At 47.5% G+C, this 21978-nt stretch overlaps 2 protein-coding genes across 3 annotated transcripts; both read right to left on the bottom strand.

Annotated features, from left to right (window-relative positions):
- Positions 1-245: 245 nt before the first annotated feature.
- ABHD4 (abhydrolase domain containing 4) lies at positions 246-12463 on the bottom strand. 2 transcript variants are annotated; one of them, XM_006776763.2, is made up of 7 exons: positions 12383-12463; positions 9022-9110; positions 7464-7836; positions 6947-7101; positions 5001-5112; positions 2418-2604; positions 246-1735 (listed from the first exon to the last, which is right to left on the bottom strand). In XM_006776763.2, the coding sequence occupies exons 1-7, from the start codon at positions 12403-12405 to the stop codon at positions 1646-1648; spliced, it is 1029 nt and encodes a 342-aa protein (XP_006776826.1). In that variant the 5' UTR covers positions 12406-12463; the 3' UTR covers positions 246-1645. The 2 variants fall into 2 exon arrangements, with proteins under 2 accessions (XP_006776826.1, XP_006776827.1); XM_006776764.2 differs by lacking the exon at positions 12383-12463 and adding an exon at positions 12272-12371.
- An 8024-nt stretch (positions 12464-20487) lies between these two features.
- Positions 20488-21783, bottom strand: LOC102759837 (cleavage and polyadenylation specificity factor subunit 6-like). Its single transcript, XM_006776811.1, has 2 exons — positions 21591-21783; positions 20488-21398 (listed from the first exon to the last, which is right to left on the bottom strand). Exons 1-2 carry the CDS (start codon positions 21781-21783, stop codon positions 20488-20490), a joined length of 1104 nt encoding a protein of 367 aa, XP_006776874.1.
- Positions 21784-21978: the final 195 nt, after the last annotated feature.

Below are 21978 nucleotides of genomic sequence, written 5' to 3'. Positions count from 1 at the left end.
TTGAATTTATATTAGTTTGTTCCGGCCCTCCGGTCCAGTTTAAGAACCCATTGTGGCCCTTGAGTCAAAAAGTTTGCCCACCCATGGTCTAGAGGGCAAATGCTGGGCTAAATGGAAAGGGAAAGGTGTGTGAGTGGGAAGCCCTCAGGGCCCCTTCTCTGACTCAGGCATCACATGGGCTGCTGTGAATTCAGCACCACTCCCAGTACTCCTGTCGACCAATACTAAACATCATCACCACCAGCAGTTTTTACTCATTTCTTTATTAATGTAGAAAAAGAGCCCAAGGCAGCTGGACCAGTAGTACAAAGCACGGTGAGTTAATACTATTTTGGTGAAAGGGTTGGCTTTACAAAAGAGAAGGAGCAGGCAGGAGCTGTCCTGGTTCTGGGGCCAGGTCCAGCCTGCTGCCCGGAACCTCGCAGGAGCACCTGGAACCAGTCCTTGGAGAGGATGACAGCTGGGTTGAGCGGGTGAACTGGAGATCACGGAGGACAGATGGCAGGGGCAGAGGGCCAGGCAGTGAGAACCATCCTGTGGCTGATGAGGACAGGAAACTGCTGGCATGAGACTCCACACTGGACCATGGGTAGGGGCTCCAGGTGGCCTCAGCTCTGGGAATAGGAAGAAAAATCTTGCCGGGGGCAGGGGAATCCAGAGCTGGCCCTTGGTTGAAGAGCCTTTCCCTCCTCTCTCCATCAGGGGCCACCTTTGCTCTGTACTACAGGTGGGGCTTCAGGGCCCAAGGCACAGAGGGAGGCCCAGAGGCCTCCCTGTTCGGGGGAAGAGTGGGCAGGGAAGGAAGCACTTGAGTGTTCCTGGCTTAGGCAGCCAGGGCTGAGACACAGGGCAGGACAACAGCACCCCTGTGCAATGGGGCTGGAATGTGGGCAGGGATGGGCTTACCCTTGGCCAGTTACTCCATGGCAATGGTGCCTGCCTCGAACCTTTGAAAATGGAGTCTGCACCATCACCGGGTGTCAGCAGACCTGGGTTCTAGCCTGAGCTTTTCTGGAACAGAGCTATATCACCATGGGCCAGCCACGTCCTGCCCTGGCCTGCTCCTCATCTGCTAATGAGGGCTTTGGCTATGACCTCTCAGGTCATGGGAGAGACTCTGAAGAACAAGGGGTTCTCCAGAACCTGCTCTTGGTAGCTCAGTGGGAACTGGTACCAACCATACCTTGGACACTGGCATGGGAGGGGCAAGAAGGTGGAGGAGGAGGATGTTCTTTTGTGGAACCTACCCCCAGAAACGTTCCAGAGCTAGGAAAGACTGTGGGGGCCTCTGCTCTGTCCAGGGGTAGAGAGGCTGCCCTCCCTTCGGCAGGGAGGGGACGTGGTTCAGTACAGACCCTTCACAACCACTATCTGGGTAACGCTTGGCATGAGGAGAATGGGGTGGCACTAAGTGACCCTTTATGTTCTTCCCCGGGGGCGGGAAGCTCAAGGCCTTGTTGGAGCTTCTGCCTCCAGCCCTCAGCCTGGGGTCAGGAGTACTTTTCACTGTGTTCTTGCCTTGGGAACAGCCCAAGACTCTGACTGGCTGGCACATGTTAGTTGAGGAAAGGACAGAGGGTGAGTAAGCAGCCAGGGAGGTGAGAGCGCCTCTCTGGCTTTCTCCGCTTCCTCTAGCGAGAGCAGCTCAATCAACCGAGTCACAGATCTCTTCCACCACCGCATTGAAGATGTGTGGCTGGTCTGCATAGACGTGGTGCGAGGCACCCTCGATTTCCTGTGAAGAAAGGAACCGCCATGATGGGACAGCCCTTCATTCCAGGCACTGGAGAGCTGTCAAACCATTTCTTTTCCTTTAGACCTGCTTGCCTATCACCCATGAGCACTTGTCAGAAACCATGGTCCACTTTTCTCCCTGGATCCTGGCACTTTCCTGTAGGAGCCAACGACTCTCAATATCCCATTTTCCTTCTCCCATGACCATTCACTGTATCTTGCCTTCCATGCTAGCCCCACCACCGATCTGCTCATTTGACCCACAGGCCCAGTAAACCAGGGCCCAATAGGCAGCCAGCCTAATTAAGCACACTCATGAGGGTTGAGGGGGGAAGAAAAAAGGGAAGGCAGGAGCGTGGTAGGAAGGCTTCATGTCAGTCTCTACTATTCCCTCTCCTGTTCACAGCTCTGGTTTTGAGTGGGAATTACAGGAGAGGTAGCATGATGTCTGGCTACTGGATAAGAACAGAAGTGAGAGGCCTCCTAATTATGAAATGACAAAAAGCCAAGCCTTTCAAGTCCACTGTCTCATCTCAATCGGTTCATCCCTCTTTTCCCTGCTGACTCTTCCATCACCCTCTCTACCCCGCGTTGCTCATCCTTGCCGAGAGTCAACCAACATGTGCTGGCATTCAATGCTCAGCTTTTCCACCCCAATTCTGCTCCTCTGGTGGCCAACGTACCATGTCTCGGACATAGGAATCCGGCCGCTGCAGCTTCACCTTTTTCCCTGTGCTGGTGTCTATCCAGGTGTTGGACCCATAGATCATGGTGATGGGCACATCTTTTCGAATCAAGTGAATTCGTTCTATCATGGGGCGCCGGGCCCAGCCGAAGGACTCCATCATGGCTTTGAAGGCCGTCTCACCACTAAGAAGCAAAACAGGGTGAGGCAATTAGAATAAACGCCGCAGCATAAAATGTCAAACTGTTGGTCTCTTCAGAGGCTGGGGCAGTATCTTCATCATCTTGGTATTGCTCTCAAACCCTGGGTTTGAGACTCACTAAATATTGTTAAGATTAGAAGAAAGGACTGAATCTCTAGAGGCCTCTTAACACAAAACAGAGTTAGAGGGATACACTTGTGAAAACCCCTAGGACACTGAGTATTGTCCAAGAATGCAATGGGTTAATATTTATTCAAAAAATATTCATGTGTCATGCCCTAACCTGAGTGGGGGGACATATGAACAAGTCACATTTCAGCTCACACTTTAGGCATTAAGTAATGAATTACATGATTCATTAACTACGCATTTCCCAAGAATTATGAAAGGGTAGTAGCGTGCTATGAGAACCCAGACTAAGGACTTAGCTGGCGGGGGGTGGAGGGAGAAGGTCAGGAGTTCATTGGGGGTGGAGTCTCAAGAGGGAGTGCTATGGTAGTACAAAGAGTTTCCTGAGGAGACTGTGAATAAAACAGTCATGTGAAGACCTGGGGGAGCAGCAGTTTGTGTTGTGCGAGAAGCAAGGACTGCCAATCAGATCTACTTTGCTTTTTCCTGGTCATTTCCTTAGGTAGAGCTAATTGAGGCCATATCATGGTCTGTAAGGGGTCTGCAAGGGTCTGCATGCATTATGCAGAACGAGTTCTGAGGCTGGGGAACATTCTGAGGAAAGGGCTAGGACTGTGCGTGAGGGGCCTCAAGTGGGTATGAGACTGGCGCTGAGCCCAGAGGGGCTGAAAGACGGGTAGAGAGCAGAAAGCAGGGGGCTACCTGATTTGACTGTTGAGCTGAGTTTCTATACTGCTGCCTAAGCAGCGCCCTTCAATTAGCGGTGCTCATGAGGAATGTTGAATGGACAGTTCCCACGCTGCCTGAAAGCTGTCTGGGTTTGAGGCTAATGCTCAGACAGTACTGATGGAATGCAAATCCCCTCCTTCTTCACAGCTTTGGCTCACAACAGCGACCTGGACAGGCCTGGAATGAGGCGGGGCAGAGCTGTGGCTCCCAGTGAACTTGGCTCCCCTGAGATGCCTCCCAGCAGCTCAGGGTGAGGCCACCACAGAGGCGGTGCCTCCTGGTATCAGCCACTCACACAGCAGGGCCTGAGGGGAAGATTACCTCCCAGACTCTGCCCTGGCTGTCAGCTACAAGCCTATGGGGGCTGCTGGGTGAGCAGTCACAGACCTGAGCCTCTCAAGATTCTGGGGACACCCGGAAATCTCCAAAAGATTTGGAAAGAATTCCTGTCCCAACAATACTTCAAGGCACACATGATTAAATTTTAAAATAGGTACTTTCTCAATCAGCGATTCTATTTGTAGGAACGTACTCTATAGACCAGTGGTTCTCAACCTTCCTAATGCCGCGACCCTTTAATACAGTTCCTCATGTTGTGGTGACCCCCAATTTCATTGTTACAAATTGAACATAATTAAAGCATAGTAATTAATCACAAAACAATATGTAATTACATATGTGTTTTCCGATGGTCTTAGGCGACCCCTGTGAAAGGGTCGTTCGACCCCCAAGGGGTCGCGACCCACAGGTTGAGAACCGCTGCTATAGACAGTCATGTGTGTGCAGAGGGAGACATGCAAGGAAGTTCTCTGAAGTTGTCACGTGATATATCAGTCTGGCAGTAACAAGGAAAGTTGGAAATTACAAGTCTGGGACAGGCAAAGACTTCTTTCTTTTTGCTTTGTAAAAATACCGTATTCATATCATCTTTTAGTAAAAAAAAAACAACCCAGTCTTTTCAAATGTTTTCCAGACTCTTGCCTGTCAGGATAACCGCCTATCTCTACAGAAGAGTAAGGGTCACCTGTAGAGACAGTGGCAATTTTAATTAATGTTATCTTCTCCATCTCTTTGTGCCTACCCCTGGGGAAGTCTCTGGAAACGATCAAGCCTGCTAACACCTCTGTTCTCCTAACTCAGTGACTTTCAACTGATGTGCTGCAAGAATTTTTAAAACATGCAATACCTGACTGTGTAGTCAGGGACACTGACCTCTTTTCTCTTAGATTATCAAATTAAAAAAAAATGACAACAGCCAACACAACAGTAGTCATCCAGTATGCATGAATCAAAATTATACCTATTTTTTTTGTCAGATTGGCAAAAAATATACTTTTTGGTGTGCCGCAGAATTTTAGTAATTAGTTTATGTATGCCATGAGATGGAGGTTGGAAAATCGCTGCCCAAACTGAATGAAAACTTTGTGGAAGAAGAAACACAGCACAGAACGATCCTGTGACAGTTCTGCAGTTTTCGTGTTATCTTGTCCACCTGGCGCTGGCTCTGGGCGCTGCTCTTACCTGGGGTTTTGTGCGTTGCAGTGGTAGATATACTCTGATATAGTATCATCTTCAAAGAAGTCTGCAAACTTGCGCTTGAAGTCTGGTCGGAATCGCTGCACCAAGCCAGGCCCTGGGAGGGGACAGGAGAGCATGGAGGGGCCAGTTTGGGTGGTGGGGGAAAGACTCCTGCCTGTGCATGCTTCAACAACATTATTTCTCCTATTCCTGGGACCCTTACAACCTTTTAATCTTAAGGTAGTGAGTGAAACTAGACCATCTCCCAAGAGGCTGGTCATATTCAGGCCTGTAACATAATATGAGTGGAGAGGCAAGCTTAACCCTGGCATCTCAGACTCGGGCAGTTTTAGAGCAATCTGTTCTCTTCACCTTCTTTATATAGTTCATAAACAAGCAGCAGGGCACCCAAAACAGACTGTCAAAATTGGGGCCTACTGGTCAACACCGGGCCTTTCCCTTCTGGTCTTCCCTCTGCATGTAAGCAGCCAGGGGTCAGAGGGCGGCACAGCCAGGATCCGCTGGGCCCTGGCCTCCTCCGTGGCTGTCAGCCAACTGCCACAACCACACAGCTCTGATGCCCATGCACGAACCCTGCCAGATGCCAAGTCCAAAAACAGGGAGCGTGGTAAGAGCTGAGCTTCTCCTAAACTCCTACCTTCTCCTCAAATGCTCATATTTCCCTTTTATCCAGACCCCTCTGTTTCTCATGAAGGGCCTAGCAGCCGTGGGCAAACTACAGCCAGCAGGCCGGATCCGGCCTGTTTGAAATGAATAAAACTAAAAAAAAAAAAAAAAAAGACCGTACCCTTTTATGTAATGATGTTTACTTTGAATTTATATTAGTTCACACAAACACTCCATCCATGCTTTTGTTCCAGCCCTCCGGTCCAGTTTAAGAACCCATTGTGGCCCTCGAGTCAAAAAGTTTGCCCACCCCTGGCCCAGAGAGATAACTCTTATTTAGCCGTTTGCAATGAACTCACAATAATTGGCTATTGAACATTACCATGTACACATCAGCCGATAGTGTAAGACAGAGGGTCACCAACCATTCCCATAAAGGGCATGTGCTTTTCACTCCATCAGAGTAAAAAGCTCCCCAGAAAGTTAGGGTGCTGGCAGGGTGAGGTCAGAAGCCTGGGGCCTATTGATTTCACTTCCTCTGGCCGGTTCCCTCGGAACGCCTTCCCTCCCTTCAGCCACAGAATTTGCTGACAGCTACTAAGTGGTGAAGATGTGGTATCTGACTGGAGCAGGGCAAGGTTTCGAGGGGCTTGCCTGACACTGTGGGTTGTGTTGGAGGCTCTGGTTCTGACATCTCCCTGCTGCAGGTGCTGGGTGAGCTGCAGAGGTGGGAGCCAGTGGTGGTTACCACGCTGAATCGCCGACAGGTTGCCATAAACTCACACAGGTAGCATAAGAATTCAGCGGAGGAAGAGTCACCTCATGGTCACTTTCTTTCTTTCTTTCTCTCTCTCTCTCTCTCTCTCTCTCTCTCTCTCTCTCTCTCTCTCTCTCTCTCTCTCTCTCTCTCTCTCTCTCTCTCTCTCTCTCTCTCTCTCTCTCTCTCTCTCTCTCTCTCTCTCTCTCTCTCTCTCTCTCTCTCTCTCTCTCTCTCTCTCTCTCTCTCTCTCTCGGTCTAACCAAGGCACAGAGTAGTAGTTCTGCTCCATCTGTCCCTTGCATAGGAAAGCTTTCTTCCATGCAAATGAAAGAAAAAAAGAACCTTCTGAAACTGCAGACAAAGAAAATGGAAGAAAAAAAGAACCTTCTGAAACTACAGACAAAGAAACCTGGTCCAGATTAATAGCTTAAAATAACAATGCTAGGTCCATTCCCACTTTCCAAGAACAAGCGAGGATGATGGGAGTCCAGAAGCAGTGGGGCTTCTAGCATGGGATACCCTTGGTTTGAGGAGATAGTTTCTATATCTGTAGGCTACTCACCCCAGGGCCCAGCTATTCGAAGAACAGCCAGTGGGTTGGAACGCCCTAGGACAGAGGCCACAGCCTTGACCCAGGTTGGGGGTGCACGGATCTCACTGGGGTCAGTCGGTCGGAGGGGAAAGCCCCATGGGTCCACCAGGATGAGGTGTTTAACTCTACAGGAGGACAAAGGAAAAGCTGTATTTGCTTGGAGATACCATAGCCCTTAAATCACCCAGGAAAAAGAGAACTACAGTGGGGCCTTGACTTACGAGTTTAATTTGTTCCATGATGGAGCTCATAACTCAAATTACTCGTATGTCAAATCACTGTGACGTTCGCTGCGCCAACTAGCGGTGGGGTATCTGAAGCTGGCTCGTAACCCCAAAAAATCGGCCGAGAGACGGCTCGTATCTCAGAAAAACTCGTTAGTCGGGACACTCGTAAGTCAAGGCCCCACTGTATTGGAAACCAATACCGGAAGCTTCCCAGTGAGGCAAGGAGTTGGATAATGACCCAGAGGGCGGGTCCTTCTTACCTTTCAGGGTACTTGATAGAGTAAGAAGTGGCCAGGAATCCTCCCAAACTGTGCCCTAGGAGGATCATGCTGGGGATCCCCATGGTCTCCCGCCACGTCTCTATTGAGATCACAAACTCATTCTCGGCCCCTTCTGGGTCCCTCGGGAACGTTGGCCTGGAGCTTCTCCCGAAGCCAAGCAGATCAAACGTGTGCAGTGTGCGGCGGGCACTCAGTGAATCCATGTTGAGGATCCAGAGGCCCACGCCACCCCCAAAGCCATGCACCATCACCAAAGGGGTGCGGTCCCTGAGCTCGGGGCTCACGGTCACTGTCCAGATCTTGTTCTGGTTTGGGAGAGACACATACCGGGCCAGGAACTTGTTCTGGAGACCTGGGGAGAGGAGATTTGGGGCGAGCAATACGTCTGCTTTCTGACAGCATCGTCATGTTGCCTGGATGATCTGTCCCTCCGTTCTCAAACCTCCCTGACCGCCCTCACCGCTTTCCTTTTTATATCCCTCTCACCATACACCCCCAGAGTTAAACTCTGAGTACAATTTGTAGACCATCTACTCTATAGGTAATAAGAGTGGCCATTTTATTCCTTGAGTCTGTTTGCCTGGCTCCCTTTGGGCACAGGGTGGCAGTGACTCTACCAACCTACAGAGCGCCTGCACCCATTGCTCTTGTACCTGTGTGCTTGGGGCGTGACAGAATGACAGAAGTGTCCTCACTGAGGGTATCTGGGAGGAGGGCTTTTAACTGGAGTTGAGACAGGCGGAGGGTGTGACAGGTGTGAACTGAGCCACCGGCTTATTCCTCTTAGAGACAGACCCAGGTGGGCAGTGCTTGCTCTGCTGGTGTGAAGGCAGTTACATGACAGAGCTGCCCGGGGAAAGTGACTTGGATCCTGGACAAAAGCTTGAAAGCTGTGGCTATTCTTCAGTTGTACTTACTCAGGCCCATAAGAGGTGAGCCATGGCTGGGGAAGTAGAACAGGGCAGGTAAGATAAGAGGAAAACAGGGAGATGTGGCCCAAGGGCCTTGGTTGAGCCAGTGGCTGCTGATGCTCATGGGATGCCCTGCCCCACTATAACACTGCCCAGGAGCTGGTCTCTGGGAAACTCCTGTCTCAAACCAGAGAAGTGGTGGGGGAAATAGTAATATTAGAGAATATAGGACTTCTTTACTGGTCCTTGGGTAGCAAGGTGGTAAATCTAAGAAGTGCTGGTGTGTTTGGAAGAACAGACAGGGAGAAAGAAAGAAGGAAGGAAAGGAGAGAATATGTGTATTTGTGTGTGTTGTGTGCTCATAGTTCGTACAGGGTTGGAGGTGAAGTTGTGGGATGTGGCAGGAACTACATGATGGACAGGGAGGGCGACACTGAGGAACCATTATCATAGAATTCAGTGTCCTCTGTCTAAATCTCTTCCCTTAGATCACTGACAACCTTTCCTCCCACCCCCAAACATTTTTTATCAGGAGTCAGTGGGCTAAGTGTACCAGGCTCTGGGAAGATCCCATATCCTCCTTAGGCTTCCTGGGGGAGGTGGCTCAAGCTGTCCCCTCTACTTACACTGGAGGATCTTGGCTTCCACATTCTTCAATTGAGACATCGAAGTGGGGCGCCAAGCCGGCAGCCAGCTACTCAGCCAGCCTTGAGGCCTGGGACAAAGAGACACAGAGATGCTCATTGGCAACATTGGAAAGGAAACATTGATGCCCTGAGCCTTGCCGACAGATACAAAAGAGTTATCAGGGTACAGGGTGTTTTCCAGGCTCAGGAGACCTCCCACTATGGCAGTCAGCAATTCCCTCGGCCTGATAGACTGTTACTCTTCTCTGGTAAATGGCTATTAACAACATGCTCTTTGTTTCAAAGATGCTCAGAATATCATGTGCACAGCACTTTACAGTTTACAAAGCACTTTCACATTGATCTCATGTGAGCTTTACAAACCCTTTTGCCACTGGTTTTCGTGTTTCAAGAGATTATAAGGGGGACAAACCCACCTTTAACTAATGCTTTCAGTTATCTTTTGCTATCCTCAGGACTGAATGTTCCTTTAGAATAGGACAAGCTCCCATGCCACCTGCCCTCCTGGCAGGGCACTGCAGTTTGTGTGTGCCCTCTTTCAAGCCCCTGGAAGTACAGAGCACTGTCAGTGCCCAGCTGGGCTCTGACGAGATGGGATAGGCAGGGAGCAAGAGATGGGAGACCTGGGTTCAAGTCCTGCGGTGAATCACCGGCTGGACACAGGCTGCCTCTGGCCTTGTTCTCCAGATTATAAAATGAGTAAAAAACTCACATAGGTCTTATCTCCCATAGCAGGCAATAAAACAGATAAGATACGCTATTCTGCTTTCTCCTTCATATCCACAGGACTTTAAGTCATTGCAGAGTAGAAGTCGAAAGCACCAGCTTTGGAATTAAAAAAACACACACCTTGGATCTGAGTCACGGTATTATCATTTTCGAGCAGAATGACTTTGGCCTGATGAACAGCCTGTCTTTGAGCATTTATATATGTAAGGGAACTTATAAGGTGCCTGGTACAAATTAGATGCTCAATGAATGAGTTTTTATTATTTCTTTTCCATCGCATATGACATTTCTCTTTTCTGGGTGAAGAGGATTATGGGATGGACACACCAGCTGTAGGAAAGGCCTGTGGACATGGGTATAGTCACACAGAGCATTCTGTGGGAGAATGAGAGGAACCACTGCCACCCCCCCCATCCCCCCGGCACACACTGGGCATCCTGGTACATCAGTTGAAGCACAGAGCTTTAGATAAGGATGGCCCTTAGAAATCATCTAGCCCAGTTTCTTTTATTTTACAGATGACCAAACCGATGCCCAAAGAGGTCAGACAGCTAGTGAGAAAAAGAAGCAGAACTAGAAAACCCAGATTTGCAATCCAGGTTTCTCTGTACTTCTCTGGAAGTTCCACCCTTGGCGTTCCAAGGTCATACACGAATACTTACGGTTATAGGACATAATTTTCACACTGGTCTCTGTTTTCTGAAAGGAGGTGTGATCTAAAGGCAGAAGGCCAGATTTCTAATCCTGGCACTGCCACTTACCAGCAATATGACTTCCACTTTCTGTGTCAAACTTTCCCCTTTAAAAGGGCGGTAATAACAGTACCTACCTCACAGGGTTGTTATAAAGATTAAATGAGTTAATGCACCTCAAATACATAGAATAAAGTCTAGCACAAAATAAAATTCCCAATAAATGTTTCCCCCAGCTTAATCATAAGCTGTTTTGCAAGTAGCAAGTCACAATGATTGTTTGAGGTTTGAAATACTGAGGTTGCACCCGAGAGTGGTATATCAATGACATTATAGCCAGATGAGAGTTGTCAGTTTCATCAACCAAATCCTATGGAGACTCATAACCCTTTCAATTTTCCACTGGAATTCCTTGTAAGCCTGAAGCATCTGGATCCCACACTGCAGCACTCAGGAGAAATGTTGTTCCGTGGAACAGCACTATGGGCTGCTCAGCAGGTATTCAGGGGAGTTTTACGTTGCCTCTCTTCTTCACCTAAAATGTTGCAGGTAAAGCACTGGAAATATTGTCTGGCACACTGAATCTGATTAATACAATTGGGGAGGTGAGGGAAGGGGATAGGGGGGCTCAGGCAAAGAGAAGAAAAGCCACTTAGCCATGAGCTTGGGCTGGCCAGGATGGTCTCTTCCCTCTAGAGCAGTGGTTCTCAACCTTCGCTGCACATTAGAATCACCTGGCAATCTTTTTACAATACTGATTTTAAATTTTAAAAAGATCCCCAGGTGATTCTAATGTGCAGCCAAGGTTGAGAACCACTGCTCTAGAGCATTTTTATCCGAACAGAGGTAAGGCAGAAGAGGCTCTGTGCGGGGTCTGTGATCTTGGGCAAGTCTTCTAACTACTATGGGCACTGACTTCTTCGTCTGTAAAAAAGAGCTGAACTACCTGCATCTCAACCGGCTCTAATATTGTTTCCCTAAGTCGCTGTAGCTACTGTACAGTTCTTGGAAAAGTTATCTTAGAGAGCAACTCTCCTGGGCAGCTTCTTCAAGCACAGGAAGCTACTATTGTCATAAAGTTAATTCCTTTTGCAAACTGCCAGTTGTGCTGGTCTGAAAAGGGGGAACCGCGGGACCCACAAAAGGACTGGAGCTAGTGACACCGAGGCTTGTCTGGGAGCTGAGTCATTCTTCTGGAAGCAACTTTGCCTGGCTCCTAGAGACTGCAAATGGCTAACCACACCAGCTACAGGTGGCGCCCCAAACCCGATGCCCTTGAGGCAGTGGTAACAAGTCCCAAGAGCTCTAATTTTGAGACTACAGCAAAAAAGATACTTATAATGATTAAAAACATTATCAACGAGGGTCGCAAGCTGCAAAGTGTTTCGGCGGGTGAGAACGAAAGAAAGCTTGCAAGCCCATTCATTATTCTAAGCAGACCAATTCCAGCGCGGCGGCGGCCTTTCTCCTCTTCCCGTGCCCTCTCCGTGCCCTGCGAAATGAGGCTCTTTCCACCCCCGACGTCCAAACCAGGGCCAGTCCAGGCTGGCGGACCTGGCTGCCACCCCCGCAACCGCATCCCGCCAGCATGCTTCGGTGGATCTCAGACATTCCCACGGAATCTAATCCCCGAGCACAGCGGGGAGAGGAGAAGGAGGAGCGATCGCGGAGACCAACGTGCAAAGTTCGAATCTCGGAGCTGCATGCAGGCTCACTCATTTCCCATCGCTCCCCCGGCTCCGCCGCCGCCTCCTCTGGGCAAAAGCAAAGCGAGCACAGGCAGCCCCCAGCCCTCCCATGAGGCCGACCTGAGACAGGAAAGGCAGGAAGATGTCTAAAAGTGTTCCTCAGCCACAGACAGTCCCAGGATCATGGGCCAGAGAGAGACAGAGAAAGAGAAAGAGACGGGGTTAACTCACTGCTGCTCCAGATCATCAGCCATAGTAAACAAGCCCTGCCGGGTCGAGCCGAGCCAGCCCGTCCCTCTGCCTGACGCCAGCACCAGCTGACCTAGCAAAGGGTCGGATAACAAAGTGGGGCGGGGCCAGCGCGGGACGGGGAGGCGGGGCCCCGGTACCGGGACTCTGGCCTTGAACCTCGGTGGGTGGCGGGTGGCGGGGACTCGGCACAGGTGCAGGCAGAGTGGTCTCCGGGTCTCGAAGAATAGGACCGTAATTCTGGGCACACATTTGGGAGACAGTCAGGGAGGCGAGTAGTACCGAAACCAGCGAGTCCCTCATGGGAGCTCACCAGCCCTCGTGCTCTCAAGATCAGAAAGTGACAGGACCCCCCCCCCCCACCACCCCCCAGGCGCTCACACTGTCTGGGCCTCCCTATTATATAGCTCCCTGTCCTCGGAAGTCCTCCCCTGGTGTCCTTTCTAATCTGAGGCTTATGATATTTGTAGAGACCACACCACTGGTTAAATGTTCCTACCAAGGGCCTGTACCCTAAGTAGACTGCCAGGTTTCATAAAGAACAGCACGCCTAGTTAAAGCTGAATTTCAGGCAAACAACAAATACTTTTAATTTTTTTTATTTTTTTATTGATTTCAGAGAGGAGGGGAAAGGGAGAAACATAGAAACATCAATGATGAGAGAGAATCATTGATCGGCTGCCTCCCGCTTGCCCCCAACTGGGGATTGAGGCCCCAACCTGGGTATGTGCCCTTGATGGAAATCGAACCCAGGCGGGACCTTTCAGTCTGTAGGCCAAAGCTCTATCCACTGAGCCAAACTGGCCAGGGCCAACAAATACTTTTATAGAGCAAGTATGTCCCATGTAATATTTGGGACATAATGTTGTAATGTACCCCGTGAATCACAGAAGGACGCCTCAAGAAGTTGAATTAAAAAATCATATTTATTGCAATCAGGGACTATGAGGGGGCATTTCGCTCTCCCAGATCTCATAGTGCCCTCCCCAGCCCCAACATCAGATTTATATAGGCAAAGATCACAAAGGACCAGTAAGATCACAATCAATGGGATATTCAAATTACAATCAATATGGCATTCAATCGAATGGGATAATTTATACAATTCAGAAAATCAAAGTAACTTTTCTATTGTTAAACAAAGCAAATAAGTACAGAAGCCAAACAGCAGGGTTAAAGTTAAACTATAGTTTCTACCTCAAGTAGAAACTATACTTCATGAAGTATGATTGCTACCATACTTCAATGACTTGGCATGCTGTATTTTATCTGTCAACCCTAAACCTAAGCGATGCAAATCCTTTGCTCTGGAGATTCCCCAACCTAGTTTCCAGGAAGATGTGGCTCAATCCCAGGTCTCTCACAGTTTGGAAGATCCCCAGCTCCTGCCTCTTCCCCTCAGGAGGGGGAGTTGAAGAACTAACTTACAAGGCTAGGCCTGCTTTAGGGGTGTGGGGGTTTGGAGGAGAGGGTGGTTGGCTTAGCTCAGCGGTCCTGAGTGTACTTCAGGTTTGCTCAGCAGAGGAGCCAAATCTTGAGGCTGACTCCAGACCTTAGCTGAACTGATAAACAGGGCCTGATGTCCCTGGAGCTGTCTGATATCAGGTTGTCTCTAGGTTAGGTTAAAACTAGACTTCGGGTGGTGGTGGGTGGGAGAATGCTAGTCCTGAGGGATTAGTCAAGGTGTTTTCTTTAGGCATCATGCAGGACTCAGGAGAATGAGATTTCTTCTTTCTTGTAACACAGAGTCAAAATGACTGAGTATCATGGTAAGGGCTTACTATATATATATATATCTTAGAGACCCGATGCATGAAATTTGTGCAAGAGTAGGTCTTCCTTCCCCCAGCTGCCGGCACTGGCTTCCCTCTAGCACCCAGGACCCAGGCTTCCCTCACAGCCCTGGCTTTGTCCGGAAGGTGGTCTGGAAGGGCCCCCAGAAGAATGTCCGGTCTAATTAGCATATTATGCTTTTATTATTATAGATTATTATAGATATATCCTGCCCTTCCTCTAAACTTAATTTTAAAAATAATGCCTGCTCTAGTGGTAAATAAGATTTTTCTATCTGCTGCCATCCTAGGCTGTTTATCGGCAACTTTGTATTCAGAGCTCAGCTCAAACTTCCCCTCTTCTGAGGCCTTTCCTGGCCGCAGGGTCTAAAAGCGGTGCCTTATCTATCTGTCACATTATTTTCTTCATAACACTTACCACTATCTGACATTCTCATGTGTGTTTGTTTACTCGTTTATTATCAGTTTCCCTCCACTAGAGCCTAAGGTTCATGGGGACCTTGTCTGTTTTGTTCTCTGCTCTGTTGCCAGCACCTGGGACAGTTGTGGCACAGAGTAGACAATCAGTACTTACTGGATAAATAAATGGATGAAAAGTCTAGCCAGGAGGCAGATATGTAAACAATTACCTATAAAACAATGTACTAAGTGTCAAGGGCTTTGGGAGCTGTATTTTAAATTGTACAACATAGGAAATTCCAGGCTACATCACTTTAAAACAGGGCAACACAATCTCCCACTTTTCTGAAAACCTGTAGAATGGAGAACTTTTTGAGGCAAGCATGACCGGCTGGAACTCTCCAGGCCTCATCTCAGGAGGCAGCACAGAAAAATCTTTGATGTGCCAAGCAGCTTTACAGCAGAGGTTGCTTAGTAGGAGGAAACTCGATACCTTAGGACTGGGTTAGATCTGTTAAGAGTTACAGCGTGAAGAAGGCTCTCAGTGCCTGCTCTGGGCAGGCCTCTGGGGAGATGGGTGAGGTACTTTTTTCTCCTTATCTTCCAGACAAGATTCACTATGCAAGTATGAAAGAAGCTTCCTTCTACCTCCAACATGAGTGATTAAAGTGCTAATATGGTCTTTTTGAATAAAATCTAACTTTGACAACCCTCTTTCCCGTGCCTGGAAGTTATATTAAACATCCCAGAAATAGGTGGAGTTGATAACCTAACAGCTCAGGCTTCACAGGGATGGATCATGCTTTGGTTTCAAATGGTGTCATTGCCTTTTGAACAAACTATGACCAAGGTGTAACCCTTGGATTAAACATAGGAACTGAATAGAATAGTTGTAAAGTTGCTCTGTCCAATATGCTAAACACTAGCTACTTGTGGCTACTTAAATTTAAATTAATAAAAATTAAGTTGAAGTATGGTAGCAATCATCTCAGGTAGAAACTATAGTTTAACCCTGCTGTTTGGTTTCTGTACTTACTTGTTTGCTAAAATAATAGAAAAGTTATTTTGATTTTCTGAATTATATAAATTATCCCATTCGATTAAATACCCTATTGATTGTAATGTGAATATCCCATGGGTTGTGGTCATACTGGTTTTAGAAAGCACATTCTCCTTTACCTGGGAACCAGGACAGCACAATTATCCCAAGACCCAAGGGTTCCAGATAATGTGTCCCTGTCAACTCAGTGGTCCCAAGACCCAAAACTATAATTAATCTTTGTAGATAACTAATGGGCTCAATCTCGCTTCTGTCACTGTTTTTTTTGAAAGAACATCACAATTATCCCAAGGTCAGAGGTCTCCAGTTAATGTGTCCCTGTTGACTCAGTGATCTGGAGACCCAAAACTATAATTTAGATAACATGCTGCTTTGCTTCTGTAAACTGCTTTTTGCAAATCAGTTTTCTCATTCCAAACCCTGGGATGTAATCAATACCTTTGCGATCTTTGCCTATATAAATCTGGTATTGCGGCCATCTCATCACTATGAGTTTTGGGGAATGGCCTCCAAATGTTGTGATGCACCCCTCGAATCACAGAAGGACGCTCAAGAAGTCGAATTAAAGAGTCACATTTAAAAAAATAAAAAGATAAAAAAATTTAAAAAAGAAACAACAACAACAACAAAAAACGAGTCACATTTATTGCAATCCGGGACTATGAGGGGCCAAGGGGAAACACGCCCTGCATATTACAAAGCGCTCCTGTGGCAGTGGGTTGGGTACCAGGCCCCTGCCATCGTACCTGTCCCCTGTGACAGAGCAGCAATCAGGCCTCTCCCAAGGGAGTGCACTGGAAGGGGATATCAGCCCCTCCTCTGCTAGCAGCAGCAGGTACCGAACCCTTTCAGTACAATTAACCAGCTTCATTCCCAGCCACTTTTACAGATCCCAGGGCCCGTTTTCTTCCTTTAACCAGCAAGCCAAATGACACTGGCCTGTATTATTTCCTATTGTGAGTTAGAGGAAGACAATTCCTACAGATGGGAGGAAAAGACAGCGGGAGTTTTAGAGAAAACTACAGGCCGTCACTGTAGTAGCCCTCCCTCCCGGAGGCTGGGGTCCGACCTGTGGAGGAAAATGACTCTTAGTCGGCCTGGAAAAGAAGGCAGAGGATGACAAGGGTGCAGGGAAAATTTACTAAAAACCTGGAGGGTCGGGGGCAGGCTGACGCTACCGGGCTGGAGAGGCTGTTTGCAGACTGAGCTAAAGATGAATAGCAGAGGACTTGGATCTCAGCTAAAGGACAGTATTCCAGTTACTGAGCTATTAGCAAGTGGACCTTTTGAAAGTCACGATCTTCTTCGAAAAGGTTTTTCTTGTGTGAAAAATGAACTTTTGCCGAGCATCTTTAATATGTGTTTCTTTTTGTTTTCAGACCCATCACAAAGTGAACTAATGGGAGAACCACACTTGATGGTGGAATATAAACTTGGTGTACTGTAATGCAGTGAGCTGACCATGGAAATGGAGGGGCTACATCTTGTTTATAGTCGTCTTTTTACTATAATTTTATGTATACAACATTAAAAGTACTGACACATGAAAAAACAAACAAACAAACAAACAACAAACAAAAACCCTGGAGGGTCTTCTGAAAGAAAAGACCCTTAATTCAGCACAGGCAAGGGGTGGGGCCCATAAAATCTCTCTGTCCTGAGGAGATGTGAGCCCCTGAATGTCCCAATCAGACTAGAAAAGCCACAAATACCTTTAAATCTACCCCAGAATTCCAAAATTGCAACCTAACACAGCAAAATCACAGAGCACATCCAAGTCCCTAGTACACAAACATAGACAGAAATTTTGTTAGGTGGGCCGGTTCCACCTCTGACAGAGAGCAAGCACCTTGGGAAAAGAACTCATCGGCCTTGAACCCACGGCAGGGCCTGAGTTATGCACCGATTGTCTAGTCCTGACAATGGGGGCTCAAGCTATTTCCTGACCAAATAGTCTCAGAGTAAATCCTTCTAATATTTACTGACCTTTAAGATAGCCTGTCTGTTACTGCAATTACCTGCCTGACCAAGGGTTTTATGTTTAACCAAAGTTGAATAAAAGGCTGGCGAGGCCTGGGCACCAGTGGAGGTCCTTCCCCTTGAGTTGGACTTACCCGCCTGGCCCCCCAATATTTCCAAATTATCTCTTGTCTCTTCTCTTTCATTTGTGTGCGGCTCCTCTTTCAGATCCGGAACCCTAAACCATGCGGGATGTGGGGGGAACACACATACAACACCTTAGTCCTGTTAATCCCTAACTCCAGGGAAAAATCCCCACCTGGGGAAACAACCTTTCTCAGGGAGGTGGTCCTGTTTAAAATACATAGCGCTAAGAGGGGGAGCAAACATGTGCCATCTACACCTTGAAACATAAGCTGTGCAGATGTTTCTTCCCTGCAGCGACTGTGTTAAGCAGCAAGGGTGGACCAGCTTCTGGCAAATTCCCCCACTTTTATTTTTTAAATGACAGCACATGTAAATCAGCGGCCACCTCTTGGATTGGGTTTCTTAAGACTCGAAGACCTGTTTGTGACTTTGCCCACAGGTCAGTCTGAGGCTTAACCCTATGTCAGCTCCCCACAGACTCACAAACAAGAACCAAAACAAAACCAAGAAAACCAAGGCCAGAAGTACCCTCTGACGTCTCAGGGGTACCAAAGAAGGAGAAGTTATGGCTGCATCCAGCCCTTCTCACAATCCACCACCAGTGACCAGTCCCAAGACTCACCTCTAGAGGATTTCCCAGGTGACTCTGATGAAAATTTTTTTAAGGACGGGCCAACATCCCCTGTCCGCTAGCTGGATCCGAAGGGGAGTTCTCCAGGGCCCTAGAACTTCTCAGGGTGTGCACCCCCTAGAGACCCCTCAGTCTCCACGAATGGCTCAGGGGAGGTTCGGCCTCCCTTTATGTCCAAAACAGCACCCCTAAGGGGCTGCATCTCACTGGGGCCTCCAAATGTTGTAATGTACCACACAAATCACAGAAGGATGCCTCAAGAAGTCGAATTAAAGAGTCACATTTATTGCAATCTGGCACTATGAGGGGCTATTCCCCAAATCTCATAGTCCCGCATTGCAATAAATGTGACTCTTTAATTCAACTTCTTGAGGTGTCCTTCTGTGATTCGCGGGGTACATTACAACAAAATAGCCCAGCCGGTGTGGCTCAGTGGTTGATCATCGACTTATGAACCAGGAGGTCATTGTTGGATTCCCGGTCAGGGCACATGCCTAGGTTGCAAGCTCAATCCCCAGTGTGGGTCGTCCAGGAGGCAGCCAATGAATGATTCTTATCATTAATGCTTCCATTTCGCTCTCCCTTTCCCTTCCTCTCTGAAATAAAAATATATTTTAAAAAATTTAAATAAAAGTCACACTACTAGCTACATTTCAAATGCTCAATAGCCACAAGTGTCTAGTGGCTACCATACTGGACAGCACAAAGACATTTTCATCATCACAGAAAACCCTATTGGGCAATGTTGTCAAGCACTGATAATTTCAGCCCAATGTGTAGAGAGTGTTTTGCCTCTTGACTCTGTCTTCAGTGCCAGGGAGGGAGCAAGACTGAGGGATTCTCTTTATCAGACTCCCAAAGAGCTAGGAGGTAAGGAAATCAGACAAAGGGGCCTGAAAATTTGTTATACTCCATCAGAGGCTGCAAGGACAGTTATATTAGCATAAAGGGATATGAATTCATTGAAGATATTTGCTGCTTTACTGGGACTGAGAGCAGAGAGTTGTTACTATAGAAATTTGACTTTGTGCTGTTTGAAATTTTATTTCTCTTAAAATTTTCCTCCTGAAAATAATAACCTATTTAATATGTTCTGTTAGAAAACAAGGTAAAAGAAAAACTAATTTCTTTTTCTGTACTCAAATCAACACTTCTGACACCAAATGTGTGGGTGTTTTTACACCAAGCATTTTTCCAATTCTTGGAGGACACCAACTGGGTGTCCAACAGTTGAGCTCAATGCTGACACCAACTGCCTTGAGTTAGTGCAGATTCCATAGGTTAAGGGCTCAGTCTCATAAGACTGTCCCCTACCCCAACTTCAGGCACCAATCTCAAGTCCAGGTTGTCACCTGTGCTTCTGATGACCAACTATAAATTGGAGGTTCCCATCTTCCCTTCCTCAGGTTCAAAATTTTTCTAAAATGATTCACAGAACCCAAGAAAAGATTACTTACTAGACAACTGGTTTATTATAAAAGAATATAGCTCAGGAACAGCCAGATGGAAGAGATGCCTAGGGTGAGGTATGAAGGAAGGGGCATAGAGCTTCTGTCTTCTCGGGCTATATAACCCTTTCAGCATGGTGAACCTCTTGGTTAGGTTTTTTTTGTGAATTTTGTTTTTTGATGGGGTCCAGCCCCAGCAGGTCCAGGGGTTCACAAAGGTGTGGACGGAGTTGGCTAAGAAGAAATTTTTTTTTTTACCATTTATGCAAATTTTCTTTATTCAGATCTATTCCTGTTCATTTTTTAAAAATATATTTTATTTAATTTTTACAGAGAGGAAGGGAGAGAGACAGAGAGTTAGAATCATTGATGAGAGAGAAACATCGATCAGCTGCCTCCTGCACATCTCCTATCGGGGATGTGCCCACAACCCAGGTACATGCCCTTGACCGGAATCGAACCCGGGACCCTTCAGTCCGCAGGCTGACGCTCTATCCACTGAGCCAAACCGGTTTTGGCATCCTGTTCATTTTTTTATTCATGAATCCTTCAGGTTCAGTTCAATCACAAGAAGCAAACTGCTGGACAAGCGTCATATTTCCCTCATGAATACTGTTTTGTCTTGGAAGGTGTTCCTCTTCCTTCAGCTTCTAGCAATGACAATACTCGCGCTCTCGGACTCGGTCCCGATCTCGATCACAATGTCTCTCTCTTTTTCTGCTTCTCTCTCTATAATAATCATCATGACGATCTCTACTGTGGGACTTATGGCGCCGACTCTTTTCTCGTGATCTACTATGGTCCCTCTCTCTTGATTGTTCATGTCTTGATCCAGAACCATAAGACTTGGATTCAATTCCATGAAGGCAAAATTGCAAAGAGCTAATAAGAACTTTGCAACGATCATCAGCAGATACTTTGGATTGTTTAATTAAAGAAATTGCAGTTACCAATCTCTCAATTGCACTCCCATAATTACCAGCGCTGGCATCAGACACGGCTCTTGAAATAGTACTGCCTGAGATTGCTCTATTTCTATTCATGATTTCTTCAAACTCAGCTTCACTCAGTGGAGTTCTTGCTGTATCCATTTTCCTTCCAGGAGGCCCATAGTCACCCCTATCATATGGCGGAGGTCGACCATATGGATCTGTTGGTGGTGGATCCCGACTATCTGATGTAGGCATGCCGCTGTTAGTTGGTGGAGGAAAGAAAGCTGGGTTCACGTGTGGAGCTGGCGGTGGGGCACCTGGAGGTGGTCCAGGAAGATGCGGAGGAGGAGCAAGTGTAAGGGGTGGCCCAAGAGGACCCGGTGGATGAGGTGGAAAAGGGCCTGGAGGTGGACTGCAGCCTGGAACTGGAGATGGAGGACCAGGCGGAAGCGGACCCAAAGAAGGCAGCCCAAAAGGTTGTCCAGGAAAAAGAACTGGCGGTGGAGGGCGATCTCCTCGATTAGGAGGCCCAGCTAAAGGAGGAGGCAGAAGTTGACCAGGTGGAGGTGGACCTGGTGGACCAAGTGGGCCTGGAGGACCTAAGGGTGGATGCGATGGAGTCTGTCCAGCTGGAGAATGAAGGGGAGGAAAAAGACACAAAAAAAAAAAACACACTTCAATAAAGTATTTTAACCTTCATGCCAAGATTATACTTTTAAAGCATAACTCATAGACCAATATTCTTTCTTGTTAAATTCTAATATATAATGCAATTCTCTTTCCCGTATCTGTATAGACAACATTTGGTGCTGCTCCTTTACCCACAACATCACCAACAGCTGGTGGGAGAGTATCCATGTAATCCCAGTCTTCTGGGGCATCTCCATTATTTGCGGATGGAGAGATGACATCATCACACAAATCTATCTGATCATGCCCACCATATTCAGCTTCCTGGTTGAACTCTTCGTCTACATCTGTGTAAATGTCTATGTGGTCCACATCGTCTGCCATCTTCCCTCAGCCTCGGCCTCGGTGGCTGCCGCCTCCTGCAGGTCTAGGGGTTCCCAAAGGTTTGGACAGAGTCAGCAAAGAAGGAATGACGCGGAGACAGCTTTCAGTTGATCAGCAGCCTAGCCAGGTTCTCTAGCCAGGATCTCCAGCCAGGTTCTGTGTTTTATTGTCTTGTTACATCTGTATTTATACCTG

This window comes from Myotis davidii, unplaced genomic scaffold, assembly GCF_000327345.1.
Source record: "Myotis davidii unplaced genomic scaffold, ASM32734v1 scaffold1949, whole genome shotgun sequence".
Taxonomy (NCBI): domain Eukaryota; kingdom Metazoa; phylum Chordata; class Mammalia; order Chiroptera; family Vespertilionidae; genus Myotis; species Myotis davidii.
Note: the sequence above shows the minus strand (reverse complement) of the source record. Positions and strands in the feature narration are given on the sequence as shown.

Excerpts from the sequence above, each read along its gene's own strand:
- ABHD4 (XM_006776763.2), bottom strand. The coding sequence starts at position 12,405 with ATGGCTGATGATCTGGAGCAGCA. Across the intron at positions 9,111-12,382 it reads GCTGATGATCTGGAGCAGCA|GCCTCAAGGCTGGCTGAGTA; the intron begins GTGAGTTAACCC and ends TCTTTGTCCCAG. Across the intron at positions 7,837-9,021 it reads GGAAGCCAAGATCCTCCAGT|GTCTCCAGAACAAGTTCCTG; the intron begins GTAAGTAGAGGG and ends TCCTCTCCCCAG.
- LOC102759837 (XM_006776811.1), bottom strand. The coding sequence starts at position 21,783 with ATGGCAGACGATGTGGACCACATAGACATTTACACAGATGTAGACGAA. Across the intron at positions 21,399-21,590 it reads AGCTGTTGGTGATGTTGTGG|CTGGACAGACTCCATCGCAT; the intron begins GTAAAGGAGCAG and ends TTCATTCTCCAG.